Genomic DNA, 14,306 nt, shown 5'->3' with positions numbered 1-14,306 from the left:
CATGTATAGGCAGGCGCCACAATACTTTTGGTGAACTAGTATATGAATATATATATATATATATATATATATATATATATATATATATTTTTCGTTGCAGATACCGATATATAGCCGATCACATATCGGTATCGGCCGATATTTTCACACATTTAAAATTTTGCTAAATAAACACAAATTTCGACAAAAAACTGTTGATAAACATGTTAATCTTTATTTAATAACATTTTTAACATTCTTTACACCTTAAAGCGGAGTTCCAGGCCAAAAAAAAAAAAATAGATAAAATAACCCTGGTACAGTCAGGGCTAGTGCATTTAAGCAACGATGGCCTCTGAACTGTCCCCTGTTTAACTTACCTGTAAGAAAAAAATACTTACCTTGAAAATGTCTTGTCCAGCGCTGCCATCTCAGGTGTGGGCAGCTGAAGCCGGAGCGTCCCTCTTCGTGTCCTCTTCGGTGATGTTGAAGTCCCAGAATGCCCTGCTTGTCACTTCCGGGGCAGATGCGTCATCCCACAGCTGGTTCTGAGCATACCCAGAAGCTGTTCAGCAGGGAATGACGGGCCTGCACTGGAAGGGACGAGTGACACCGGTGCAGGTGCATTTACTCCTGGGATTGATGACGCTCATCTCCCAGGAGTCAATGCAAAGGAGGAAGTGACGTGGGGGGCCACGGCTGCAGAGGGAGGAAGAGGAGAGAAGGTAAGTTTATTTTCATTAAAAACAAGATAAGTTAAATAAAAAAAAATTTAATTATCCAATTCTTTTTCAGGTTTTTTTTAAAGCTAACGGACGGTGGAAAGCTCATTTTTAGGGTGGAACTCCGCTTTAACTGCATGAAAACGATAGGAAAATTGCACTTGCAGAGACATCAGTATCGCATCATCTGATTGAGCATTAATGGATAAATAAACTGCTGTAGTACTGCACTCACTCACTGAAATAAATCACTACTGCAGTGCTGTCAGTGCAAAACTGCTAGAAAAAAAAGCTAGGCAACAGCTAGACATTGGATTGGACTCTTTGCAGTAGGGCACTCACTGCAACTACAGCAGTCAGTGCAAAACTGCTAGATGAAAAGCTAGACAGAAGCTAGACAGTGGATTGGAGTGGACACTACTCTTTTCAATGCTCCCAGGTAAGTAGAACAATATTATAATGCAGAAACCAGAACATGTAAGAATGTCCATGGTCACCTCTTAAAGGTCTTATGTTTTGTTCATACAATGCTGCCACTTCATAAACATGCTCAGGAGGAGTGGAGGACAGAGAAGCAGAGAGAGAGAGGTATCTTGTAGCATGGGAAGTCTTTTGTAGCGTGCCTCATTTTCTTTCCACCACTGAAGAGGATGACTTCTTCTGATAATTACTGCTTCTTTCAAATAGAGATGAAGTTCATCATCCAGGCTCATAGTTGCAGATTCAGAAGAAATTGAATCCTCCGCATGAGGCCCCAATAAAAACACTGAAAATTTCCTGAGGATATATTCAATGACGATGAAAAAGATTCTCTTCTGTAAGTTGACAAATTTTTGGACATTTTCCTGTTTTTCCTGCATGCTGCTCTTCATAAAAATAGTGTTCTGGACTTGTCTTCTCGGCAGGAACGCCCTGCACCTCCTGTTGAATATCTTCTGTCAGCCATTGTTTTGCCTTAGCCAATACATCATCAGAAGAGAAAGCACAACATTTTTAATCTCTTCATGCTTCTCAAAACATATCAATCAAAGCTCTTTGGCTTTACAGACCATCATTTGAAAGTTGGAGGGTGTTGTGTGCCATGACACAGAGGTCTGACATATCAGCAAGCCTCATTCCTTTCCGCATGTTTGCTCCACTGTCTCGAAGTAGCACAACCATCACTCAGTCTTTGTTGATTCCACATTCCTCAAGCATGCCTAGAAACATTTTTCAACTGTACTCAGTGTGTGATCCTGGCATCACTTTTGTATTCAACACCAATTGCCTTTTTGTCCATTCGCTGTCAATGAAGTGGCACGTAAGAATCATTAGTGACTCTGTCTGTTTGTGACAAGCAGTCCATCATGAAGGAGAGTGAGTTGCCAGCATGCTCTGGTTGCAGCATAGCCTTTACTTTGTCAACAACCTTTTGGGGAAACTTTGCCAGTATTTCGGTTCGATAATACTGCTCACTCTTCAGTGTGTAGCTTGGCTCAAGTATGGACATCAACCGCTGAAATCCTGAGTCAGACACCATTGTAAATGGCTGGTTATCAGTGACAATAATCTCTGTGATCACTCTGTCCAGCAGTTAGGATCTTCCATCTGAATCTAGACAGTAACATGTGTTTTTTTTTTTCACAAACATATCTGTTATTGTTGCCTGGGATAGTGGAGGAGGTATTGAATCAAAATCACATTGATATTCGTTTTGTTTTTTCTGTGCTGCATGATACAATTCAATATGATGGACTCTTAGATGGGCCCAAAGATTTGACGTATTTTTGTTTTTTGCAGTTACTGATCCCATGTTTATGTTGTTTGTACCTGTTTTGCACACTGCTGCCTTTCCTGGAGAAGGTCGAGACGATAAATAGTCCAAGACCACACTTTCTTTTTCTCTCCTCATCCATCTCCATTTCAATTTGAAAGACATAAAAAAAATGGCTTGCTGAAGTTGCTGCTGCTGGCACCCTGTTGTGGGTTGGTGGCTGAAGCCTGGCAGTGTGGGTGGTTGCTTGCTGGCACCCTGTTGTGGGTTTGTGGCTGACGGCCGGCAGTGTGGGTTGCTTGCTGGCACCCTGTTGTGGGTGGCTTGCTTGCCGGAACACTGTGGTGGCTGGCTGACTGGGTTGGGGTCACCCTATTATGGGTGGCTGGCTTGCAGGAACACTGTGGAGGCTGGCTGGCTTAGTGTCACCCTGTTATGGGTGGCTGGCTTGCAGGAACACTGTGGTGGCTGGCTGGCTTGGTGTCACCCTGTTATGGGTGGCTGGCTGACAGGAAGACTGTGGTGGCTGGCTAGCTTGGTGTCACCCTGTTATGGCTGGCTTGCTGGAACACTGTGGTGGGGTGGCTGGCCTGGTGGTCACCCTGTTGTGTGGGTGGCTGGCTTGGTGTCACTCACTCACTCACCCTGGTATGTTCTTTTGTTGTAGGTCAGATGGCTGGCACCCTGTGCTGGGTAACTGAGGCCAGGGCCTGTGGGTGGAGGATGGATGGATAGCACCGTGACCGGCCCGGACCACAGCTGGCTGTACACGAGGCTGTCTGAGGCATGGGAGGCGGTCTTAAGGCAGAGAACGTGTGCAGCGCGGGGTGAAATGGTATCATGTATGGGCCGCACAGGCGTGGGTGGCGGTGTTAGAAGGCAGAACGTGTGCGTGCAACAAATGCAATGACGTCACGAAAACATTGACAATATCGGTAAATCCAAAGGCCGATATATCGGTGTTGCCAATAATCGGTCGATCTCTAATACACACACATATATACATATATATATACATACACACACACACACTATATTACCAAAATTATTGGGACGCCTGCCTTTACATGCACATGAACTTTAATGACAACCTAGTCTTAGGCTGTAGGGTTCCATATTAAGTTGGCCCACCCTTTGCAGCTGTTTCAGCTTCAACTCTTCTGGGAAGGCTGTCCACAAAGTTTAGAAGTGTCTATGGGAATGTTTGACCATTCTTCCAGAAGTGCATTTGTGAGGTCAGGCACTGATCTTGTACAAGAAGGCCTTGCTTGCAGTCTTCTCTCCAATTCATCCCAAAGGTGTTCTATCAGGTTGAGCTAAGGTCTCTGTGCAGGCCAGTCAAGCTCCTCCACCCCAAACTCACTCATCAATGTCTTTATGGACCTTGTTCTGTGCACTGGTGCGGAGTCATGTTGGAACAGGAAGGGGCTATCCCCAAACTATTCCAACAAAGTTAGGAGCATGAAATTGTCCAAAATGTCTTAGTATGCTGAGGCCTTAAGAGTCCCGTCACTTGAACTAAGGGGCCAAGCCAAGCCCTTAAAAAAAAACAGCCCCACACCATAATCCCCCCCCCCCCCCCCTCCACCAAATGATTTGGACTAGTGCACAAAGCAAGGTCCATAGAGACATAGATGAGTGAGTTCAGGGGGGAAGAACTTGACTGGCTGCACAGAGTCCCGATAAAACACCTTTGGGATGAATTAAAGCGCAGGCTGCGAGCCAGGCCTTTACATATAACATCAGTGCCTGACCTAACAAATGCGCTTCCAGAAGAATGGTCAAGTATTCCCATAGACACACTCTTAAACCTTGTGGACAGCCTTCCCAAAAGAGTTGAAGCTAATACAGCTGCAAAGGGTGGGTTAACTTATCGGATGGATTTGGAGGGTGTGATATTAAGTCCCCCTGGACGGGCCACGTTCATGGCAGCATCAGGCTTAGAGTCAGATGAGACAGACTGAGTAGGGGAGGGCAGGGGATGCTTCCTCCTGGGCCTTTGCCCACATGCCACTTCCACCCAGGACACTAAGGACTGCAGGACCAATGTCAGTGCAACCATGGGAAGCTGGGGTTCCAAGGGACCTGCCACCTCCATGAGGGGGGTCAGTGGGGGAGATGTGACCCTAAGGCTCCATAAGGAAAGGAAGACCCTGCAGTACAAAAACAATCTTTTTGGACCCACTAAAGGATCCCCTCAAGGTTCAGGGTACCTATCAGCAGAGAGAGAGATAACAGGGACCCCCAAGGACTCACCCTACCGATCGGAGGAGCGCCGAGAATTCTAACCCAGCATCATCATGGACATCTTCCCTGTTCATTTTTCCCAGGCACAGGAAGAGAAAACTGAGGACGAAGAGGCAGAGCTTCGGTATCCCCATGAGGCTTTGTCATCTCCAGTGTCTATGGGACTAAGGGAAAATGACCCCCGTGACATCGGGCTACACAAACATGGCCGCCAACCGGAGACCAGCCAGACTAAAGGAAAATGGCCACCATCAACTACAAATAGTGAAGCATGCTGCCCAGATTTTCCCTGCGCCCTCTGCAATTTGATGAGTGGTCCACTAATATCTAAAATTGGGGATGCCAGCACTTCAGCACCCAAGACTGGATAAATAAGTATGGTCCTCACCATCTAAAGTAATTACGTTATTTGACAATTATTTGCACTGGACTTTTGATGGCTATTAGAACCTCATCATTATCTACCCTACAGCCAGACTGATACACAATCCAGATAATACACCATAAAAAAATTCAGATATGTTATTAACCAAAAAATATGCTTAACAGAATGTACTAACCGGGGCATGAATTTACTAGTTTTTCGCCAAGAAAATCCATTTACTGCTCTAGGGTGAGCAAGATAGATGAAAGAAAAGTCTACTTCTCCTTGACCTTCTTTCTCTGGACTTGTAACAGGAGATGTAACTGCAGAGTGCCAGCTTTCTGTATTGTACCAAACCTTAACCAGGCAGTCATCCTGTGGGAAGAGATAGATAACAGAATACAGGTGAAGAAAAGAAAGATTCAGGAGACTTAGGCCTTATGCACATTGGATATTTTTTACACAGCTCCCAGGGGCCTGTTTAAATCGCATGTGATTTTTTGCAGTGTGATTTGCGCCAATTTTTTTTGTATTGACGCAAATCCGAAAAGCATCAGTACTCTGTATCGATGAGTACTTGCCCGAAATTATCTACTCATACTCGCTGATAAAAAAATATCAACTCTAGTGTCTAGGAGAGGTGGGAAAATGCCCCGTGTGCATGTTGACTTATGAACAGTGTCCAAGACATCTTACCAGAGCATAGTGACTAGTAATCTGCTAATAGCTGCAGTGATACAATACTAGTATGACAAAATAGGATTTCATTGACTGAAAAGAGAAGACATTTTTGGCCTAGATCACAGTCCTCTGAATTATTTTTGTTTCACACTGGCTAGAGTAACTGAGCCAGCTGTAGATTTTGTTATATAAAGGAGGCTTTTAGTGCACAGATACTAAGTACAACAATATAAAAGGGGAGTAGTTTACTCTTCTTGCATAGTTAAACAGGACAAGTATACCTTCCTTCTAAAACATAATAGAAATTCACATAATGAGCTAATTACCTTGCCGGCAGTAGCAAAAAATTCTCCATCAGGGGAAAATTTCATTAAATGCACAGAAAACGCTGTTCTGAAAGGTGAAATGTTGAAAAGATTAAGTACATAACAAATATAAACCAACTAATTGTGTTTTAATATTATTTCTCTAGAGCAAACCCATTAGCTCTGAACAAGTAATCAAAAAATTAGCATACAGAGCCAAAGATGATTCGAAGACCAAACTGGAGGAGAGTACATGTCGGCAAAATGTAGCTATTGAACAGCTAGGTTGGTAAACATCTACATGCCCATATCTGTTGGTGCATTCGGTCATAATGTAACTACATAATTTGGCTTTTCTTATATGCCACTAGAGCTGCACGATTCAGGATAGAATGAGAATCACAATTTTTTTAGCTTAGAATAAAGAGAACGATTCTCTCACGTTTCTCGGCGCAACATCAACTTTTACATTATACAAAAAAATTGGGCTAACTTTACTGTTTAATTTTTTTTTAATTCCTTAAGGTGTATTTTTTCCCAAAAAAATGCATTTGAAAGACTTCTGCGCAAATACAGTGTGGCATAAAAGATTGCAACGATTGCCATTTTATTCTCTAGGGGTCCCTGCTAAAAAAAATATATATATATATATATATATATATATATATATATATATATATATATATATATAATGTTTGGGGGTTCTAAGTAATTTTCTAGCAAAAAAAAAAAAACTGGATTTTTGTCTTACCGTAAAATCCTTTTCCCTGAGGTTCACTGACCGACACAGTTCCACATCTTCTTAGACCCTTGGGCTTATTCGGCTCTCTCTTCAGGAGTAGGACTATGTGGAAAAAAGTTTTGGCTATGGCCCTGAGGCACTCACAGGGGGTATACCATCGCTTCCTGCTATAGGACTTCAGTTTGTAACAAGCAGTGTCAGAAGAATACATAACTCAACCCAACAGAGGGGCGGAGGCTGTGTCCGCCAGGGAACCTCAGAGAAAAGGATTTTAAGGCAAGACAAAAATCCAGTTTTCTTTCTTTTATTCACTGACGGACACAGCTCCATGTCTTAGACCCTTGGGATGTCCCAAAGCAGTATCAACATGAGGGGTGGGAAAAACACAGCAATACCTATAATTCCCAACAAGGCTAAACATAGCCAACCAGATAAAACAGGAGCTCAACCAGAAACAACTGGAGCTCACCACAAGAAAAAAAATAAAAAATACACCCTCAAGAGGCAGGAGCCTCTGCAACCGCAGCCTGCAAAACTTTGGGGCCAAAAGCAGCATCCGAAGATGCAAGTACACCCACCTTATAAAACTTTGTGAATGTGTGTACAGACGACCATGTAGCCACCTTGCACACCTAAACCACTGACGCCTGATGAGGGAAGGCCCAGGAGGCACTAAGCGCCCTTGTAGAATGCGCCTTGACAGGGAAACCTGACCCTTAATAGAATAGACCTGCACCACCATCTGCCTGAACCATCTGGAAAATGGTCGCAGCAGATGTGGCCTGCCCCTTACGAGGTCCATCCGTAAGAACAAACAAAGAAATCGGATTTCCGTCAGGTACACCCGAATTGCCCGAAATACATCCAGGGAGCGTAGAGCGATTTCTTCAGGGTGTTTCAGCTCAGGACATAAGGACGGCAACATAATATCTTCAATCAAATTAAACCCCCGAGACAACCTTTGGAAGGAATGCCTGACAGGGTCGAAATACCACTTTGTCCCTGTGAACCACCAGGTAAGGTGACAGACAGGACAATGCAGCCAACCCAGACACCCTATGCACATAAATAACAGCAACTAAAAAGGCAACCTTCTGCGACAGAGTGAGCAATGGAAGTTCACAAATGTTTTTAAAAGGAGGTACCGAAATACCGACAGTATCAAATTGAGATCCCACGGAGGTACCAGGGATCGCCTTGGAGGAGCCAGATGGTGAGTTCCCTGCACAAAAGTGGGAGCCAAGGACTTCTCTGCCCACGGCCTTCGAAAAAAATATGACCAAAGCCATATTGATACTGCCAAGAGCCAAACGTTGATCTACACCTACTTGTAGAAACTCCAACAGGCGAGGCACAGAAAAGGAACAGGGAGAAACCCCCCCACCTCCGAGACTCACACCAAGTAACGTACGCCTTCCAAACTCGATGATAAACCTTCCTGGAAGTAGATTTCCTAGCTTTCAACAGTGTAGAAATCACAGACTCCATCTGTCCTTCAGCACCTGGCTTTCAATTGCCAGGCCGTTAAAGCCCACGACTGTGAAGCAGGATGGAAGATTGGTCCCCGAGACAGAAGATTTTTCCCTGAGAGGAAGTTTCCAAGGGACGTTTGCCATCAGCCTTACCAGGCCTGCATACCAAGACTGGCAAGGCCAGTCTGGAACCACCAGAATGACTGGAATCCCTTTTACCTCTATTCTGCGTAGCATTCTCAACAGAAGTTGTATTGGAGGAAAAGCACAAATCAGACGATACTGACCCCCATGGGGCAACCAGGGCATCTACGACGTCGGTCAGAGGATCCCGAAACATTGACACAAACCTCTGCACCTTCCTGTTGAGACGGGAGGCCAACAGGTCCACATCGGGGGTCCCCCACCGGAGACAGCTGATGAAACACCTCCGGGTGAAGAGACCATTCTTCCTGATTCCAACGTCTGCAGACAGAGAGAGTCAGCTTTCTAATTCTCTACCCCCAGAATGTGCACAGCAGAGAAGGCTGGAACATTTAGTTCTGCCCACCTCAGGATGCCGGCTACTTCCCGGGCCGCCAGGGCACTCTTTTTGCCCCCTTGGTGATTGACATATGCCAGCCCCGTAGCATTGTCCAATTGTATCCTCACCAGGCATCCCTGCAGAAGATCTGTCCATTGAGACAGAAAGTCTGATCACTCGAACCTCCAGGATGTTGAACAGCAGACTGGACTCCTCTCGAGTCCAAAACACCTTGAACCGAGAATACTCCCAAGAAACCTCCCCACCGGGACAGACTGGCATCCGTGGAAATCACTGTCCAATACAGGGGAAGAAAGGACTTTCCCAGGAGAAGAGCCGGGGAGCCGAGCCACCATAAAGACACCCCCTCGTACCCCGACTCAGCAGGATCAGATCTTCCAGCGACTGCGGATTCTTGTTCCATTTGGCAAGAATCTCTCTTTGCAGAGGTCTGGTATGGAACTGAGCAAACTGAACCTCCTCAAAGTTGGAGACCATCAGACCCAGCACTTGCATGCAAGTCCTAAACGACAGCAGACGGTTGGATAACAGGAGCCGAATCGCACCCTGCAACTTCAGTAGTTTTGCCTGTGGAAGAAACAGCCGGGCCGATGCTGAATCCAGCGTCAGACCCAATTAGTCCAGCTTGGTGGACGGAGTCAAAGCGGATTTCTGAAAATTCAGTGTCCATCCAAACTCCTGTAGAGTTTGCACAGTAATCTCCAAGTCGACTTCTAGAGCCGAAGAAGACTCTGCACGCAGAAGCAGATCATCCAGGTAACCTAGTACTGCGATTCCTTTCTGCCGAAGCAAGACCTACACTGGGGCCAAAACTTTTGGGAACACCCGAGGAGCTGAAGCAAGACCAAAAGGTAACGCCACAAATTGATAGTGCTCCTCGCCCACGGCAAAACAAAGAAAAACGCTGGTGCCCGTCATATATTGGAATACGGAAGTAAGCGTCCTTGAGGTCGATAGAAGCCAAAAGATCCCCCTGATGGAGGAAGGCCACTACTGTGCGAATAGACTCCAAGCGAAATTCCTGAAACCGCACAAAATGGTTCAGAGCCTTAAGGTCCAAGATCGGGCAGACATTGCCTTCCTTCCTGGGAACAGTAAACAGATTAGAATAAAAACCTTGAAAATGTTCTGACTCTTGAACAGTCCTGCACTGCCCCATAGAGGCCCTGCAGCCGATCGTTAGACAGGCGAAAGTTGGAAGGAAAGAGCATTGCCGAAAGCAAGGACCAAAACTCGATCTTGTAGCTGAACCAAATCAACTCACGGACCTATTTGTCCTGAATGAACAAGGTCCACGGGTCCGGAAAGAAGTGAAGACATCCCCCCACCCCGGATGTGGGTGAGGGTGCCCCTTCAGGCTGGGGAAGGTTTGTCTGCGGAACCAGTTGTGCCTCCTTTTGACTTATCATTTCCAGGGTCTTTCCGAGCTGCCTGCGAAGTTACAGATGGATCTCACACCCTTTTCCTGTGACCCAGTCGGACGAAAGGGCCAATTGTGAGCCGAGAAAAGTTAAAAACATTTATGACGAGGTTCCTTGCCCCTAGCAACCTCTGGAAGTAAGGTACTCTTACCTCCCATAAGGCCCCCAATGAGCTCCTCCATAGAGGCACCGAACAAACGGTCACCTACAAAAGGTAGATCAGTCAGCACCTTTTTGGAAGCCTGGTGGGGCGACCAGGACTTCAACCAAATCATGCAGCGAAGGATCACCACTGTCATAGATACTCTGTCAGCCAAGGGGGCCGCATCCAAAGATGCATCACAAATCTACTGTAGTCCCTAGATCAACTGATCTGCCAGCTCAGGAAGTTGTTGACCCCCTTCCAGATCCTGGAGTAAAATTTTTGCCCATTCCATTAGGGTCTGGGATACCAAGGTTATAGCAAACACCGGCCTCAACATTGAACCTGCCACGGTGAAAAGGTAATAGACCAGAGCCTGAGCTCTCTTCTCCACAGGATCTTTAACAGATGTAGAATCCTTCACCGGCAAAAGTGTGGTCTTTTTTAGCCTGGAAACCTGAAAGTCCACCAACGTTTTTTCAGGAGAGACTCCTCAAAAGGGATATCTCCTAGCGAAACGCTTAGGTATTCCAACCATGCGTTTCGGGGATCCCCACTGACTAGCTACAATCTCGTCAAAATAGGCAGGAAAGGGGAGCACCTTAGTCACCTTGGAAGATACGCGGGTGCCAAATTGCACCGGCGTCGCCGACTCAGCATTAGCTGAGTCCTTCAACTTCAAGGTTTCCAGCACTGACACAATCAATGCCTCAACCAGCGCCTTTTAATGCGCTGCTGCAGAGGAGGAGGATGCATCCTCACTGTTAGAGCCCTCAGGGTGCGTGGACGCAGACCCAGTGGGCTGACTCACGTCCACAATGGCGAAATGACCCTCAGACTCTGAGGTAGAGGATTGCAGGGCCATATCAAACTTTGACACAAGTAACTGCAAGGCCACCGGGGCAGACTGAAACCCAGTGGGCCCCGTAGCTTCAAGGAGTGGGTCAGGTGGTGATACACATTCCAGGGGCTCCATGTTAAAAATCGGAGCCACAATGTGCACAAAAGAAAAAAAAAGTTGTGTTTTTTTTTTTGCTTTATAGGGAAAAAAAAAAAACTCCCACACACCACTCGGAGCGCCACAAGGTTCAGCACACCCGCGGCGCAGTATATAGCAGAGGAAGGACTGTATACCCACAGAGATTTACCACCATGCACCCAGAGCTGGATCCAGAGTGCCAAACAGACTGCCACGCTGCGATCAAAGAGAAAGAGGAAGCAATGACACTGACACTAGAGGCCCCTGCTACACTTCACCGCACTGGACTACAAGAAAATGGCCGCCACTATAGACTACAATGGGAAATCCAAAACATGGCCGCCGAGGCTGAAAAAAACAATCCACTGCAAAATGGCAGCGCCAGGACCCCACTGGACCCCAGGGAAATAATAGTCCCACCATGGGGGAGCCCCCCAAGGACCCCCCTCCCGCGGTGCAATAAGTACAGGTACCCCGAAAAAGGGGCCGCCAGTGGCACACTCCCACCACCCACTAGCCACTAGCCCAGCACCAATCTAACACCCCCACCCAAAAAAAACCCATGCACCCCAAAGGAAGTAGGGGAGAGGCCAGGGGGCAGGTGAGGACGACAAACACAGGGAAAACCCGCTAAGGAGAGGGGGAAAAAAACAATAGAGGAGGAAGCACACAAGGGGGGCCTACCACCCCCAGGGAGGGCTCGCGTTCACCCCAGCAATTCCCAGAGAAAAGAGGGGGGACACTACTCGACACACCTTGGCATTAGGTGGGCATTACTCCCAGCAGTCCACTGCACTATCTTGGAATAGGGGTGCTGTGGCCAAAAGGTACGCTGCAACTCTGGTCGTGACCGCTGTCGTGACCAGGGCTATGCGACCTCACAAAGTGTTTCACTCGCCAGCCAGCCCCCGTCCATTGGGGCTATGTCGCGGCCAACCTAGCGCGGAGCTAATAGTTGGGTCGCGCTCACAGGCCAGACTGGGAAGGCCATATGGATCTATGATATCCAGTGTGTCGCCCAGTCCGGCTGTTGATTGTTATTTTCTGTTCCTGTGTGAAATACAAAAGAAAAGAAATTCCATTTAAAAAGGAAAAAATGGCAGGACCGCAGATCTCAGCAGGGAGCCAGGTCCCTACTCCTGACTAGGCAGAAAAAGCTCAAGTCCAATAGCAGGAAGTGATGGTATACCCCCTGGGACTGCCTCAGGGGCATAGCCAAAATGGTTTCCGCCTAGTCCTACTCCTGAAGAGAGAGCAGCATAAGCCCAAGGGTCTAAGAAGACATAGAGCAGTGTCCGTCAGTGAAGAGAAGAGCAACAAGTGCCAAAAAAAGGCATAGTCTTTAAGAGGTTAAACTGCCCTCACTTACAGACAGAAGTTTATTCCTTTGATCAAAAAGATACATTGTAAAACATTGCAGTTGGGGTCCATTCACACTAGAGCGACTTGTCAGGCGACTTGGTCGCCTGACAAGTCACGGTTGGTCGCTCACCATTGAATAGTACTAATAGTTCTAATAGGAGCGACACAAGTCGCTCCGACTTAGAAAAAGGGTCCTGTACTACTTTGGGGCGACCTGGAGGCGACTTGCATTGACTTCAATTATATGAAGTCCCTGCAAGTCGCGCCGAGGTCGCGGTGCACAGCGTGGACCGCGTCTTCACAGGTCGCCCCAGCAAGTCGTGTCGCGTCAGTCTGAATGGGCGCTTATAGTTATCTAGCAGCCTTAACAATGTTGATAACAGCTGTGAGTGAGCAAAGAACGAAAGAAAGAATCTCTGAAAGAATCGAGGACATGCTGTTTTAAGATCGTGAATGGGGGTGAATCGACATTGCAATTTTTTAATGATTAATTGTTCAGCTCTATATGCCACCTAGCAATACGAATTCAAATGGTCCAGCTGGGAAAGAGGAATGCACAATTACCAATTAGCAAAAATCAGCAATAGCTGGCCAGCTCAGTAGATTGTGGAAAAAAAGGCCTGGATTCTTTACTACATACACATAATATAACTGCATACTAATATTTATAGGTGAAGGTGATCCAGGGAATATTCTTTTCCACCTTTAATGTGACCTATAAACTGTACAACTCAATTGAAAAACAAAAACTTGAATCTAAAATGAGGTTGCATAAGTGTGCACACCCTCTTATAACTGGGGATGCAGCTGTGTTCAGAATTAAGCAATCACATATAACCTCATGTTTAATAGGAATCAGTACACACCTGCCAACATTTAAAGTGCCTCTGATTAACCCCAAATAAAAGTTCAGCTGTTCTACTAGGTCTTTCCTGACATATTCTTAGTCATATCCTACAGCAAAAGCCATGGTCCGTAGAGAGCTTCCAAAGCATCAGAGGGATCTTATTGTTAAAAGGCATCAGTCAGGAGAAGGGAACAATAATTTCCAAGGCATTAGATATACCATGGAACACAGTGAAGACGGTCATCATCGAGTGGAGAAAATAAGGCACAACAGTGACATTACCAAGAACTGGATGTCCCTCCAAAATTGATGAAAAGATGAGAAGAAAACTGGTCAGGGAGGATACCAAGAGACCTACAGCAACATTAACTCCTTTGAGCCAATGGAACGCAAATATGCGGCCTCGGCTTGAAGGGGTTGTACTGGGGTCATGTCTGCAGCTAGAAACATCACCCCGGTACCGTTCTTTAGAGCCGTCAGACCGTTTTTTTGTAATGACAACCGATGTGGCTGAGCAGCCGCTTGGCTGTCATTACAAGGAGCAGGAGGGGACGTCTATTTTCTCGACGTAACATCTTTAAAATTATAGAACAAAATTGGGCTAACTACGTTTTTTTTTTTTTAACTAATGAAAGTGTATTTCTTCCCAAAAAATTGCTTTTAAAAGACCGCTATGCTAATACCGAGTGACAAAATATTGCAATGATTGCCATTTTATTCTCTAGGGTCTCTGCTAACAAAATATA

General features: G+C 46.1%; 1 protein-coding gene across 4 annotated transcripts in view; it reads right to left on the bottom strand.

Annotated features, from left to right (window-relative positions):
* DMXL1 (Dmx like 1) overlaps positions 1-14,306 on the bottom strand; it is a 328,770-nt gene that overhangs the window by 232,171 nt on the left and 82,293 nt on the right. For all 4 annotated transcript variants that reach the window (XM_082251711.1, XM_082251708.1, XM_082251710.1 and 1 more), the window contains exons 6-7: positions 6,073-6,139; positions 5,262-5,440 (exon numbers count right to left, since the gene is read on the bottom strand). In XM_082251711.1, the coding sequence (XP_082107837.1) occupies positions 5,262-5,440; positions 6,073-6,139 (246 nt within the window). The remainder of the gene's footprint in view (positions 1-5,261; positions 5,441-6,072; positions 6,140-14,306) is intronic.

The sequence above is a fragment of the Pelophylax lessonae genome, assembly GCF_965119305.1.
Source record: "Pelophylax lessonae genome assembly, chromosome: 1".
In the NCBI taxonomy this organism is placed as follows: domain Eukaryota; kingdom Metazoa; phylum Chordata; class Amphibia; order Anura; family Ranidae; genus Pelophylax; species Pelophylax lessonae.
Note: the sequence above shows the minus strand (reverse complement) of the source record. Positions and strands in the feature narration are given on the sequence as shown.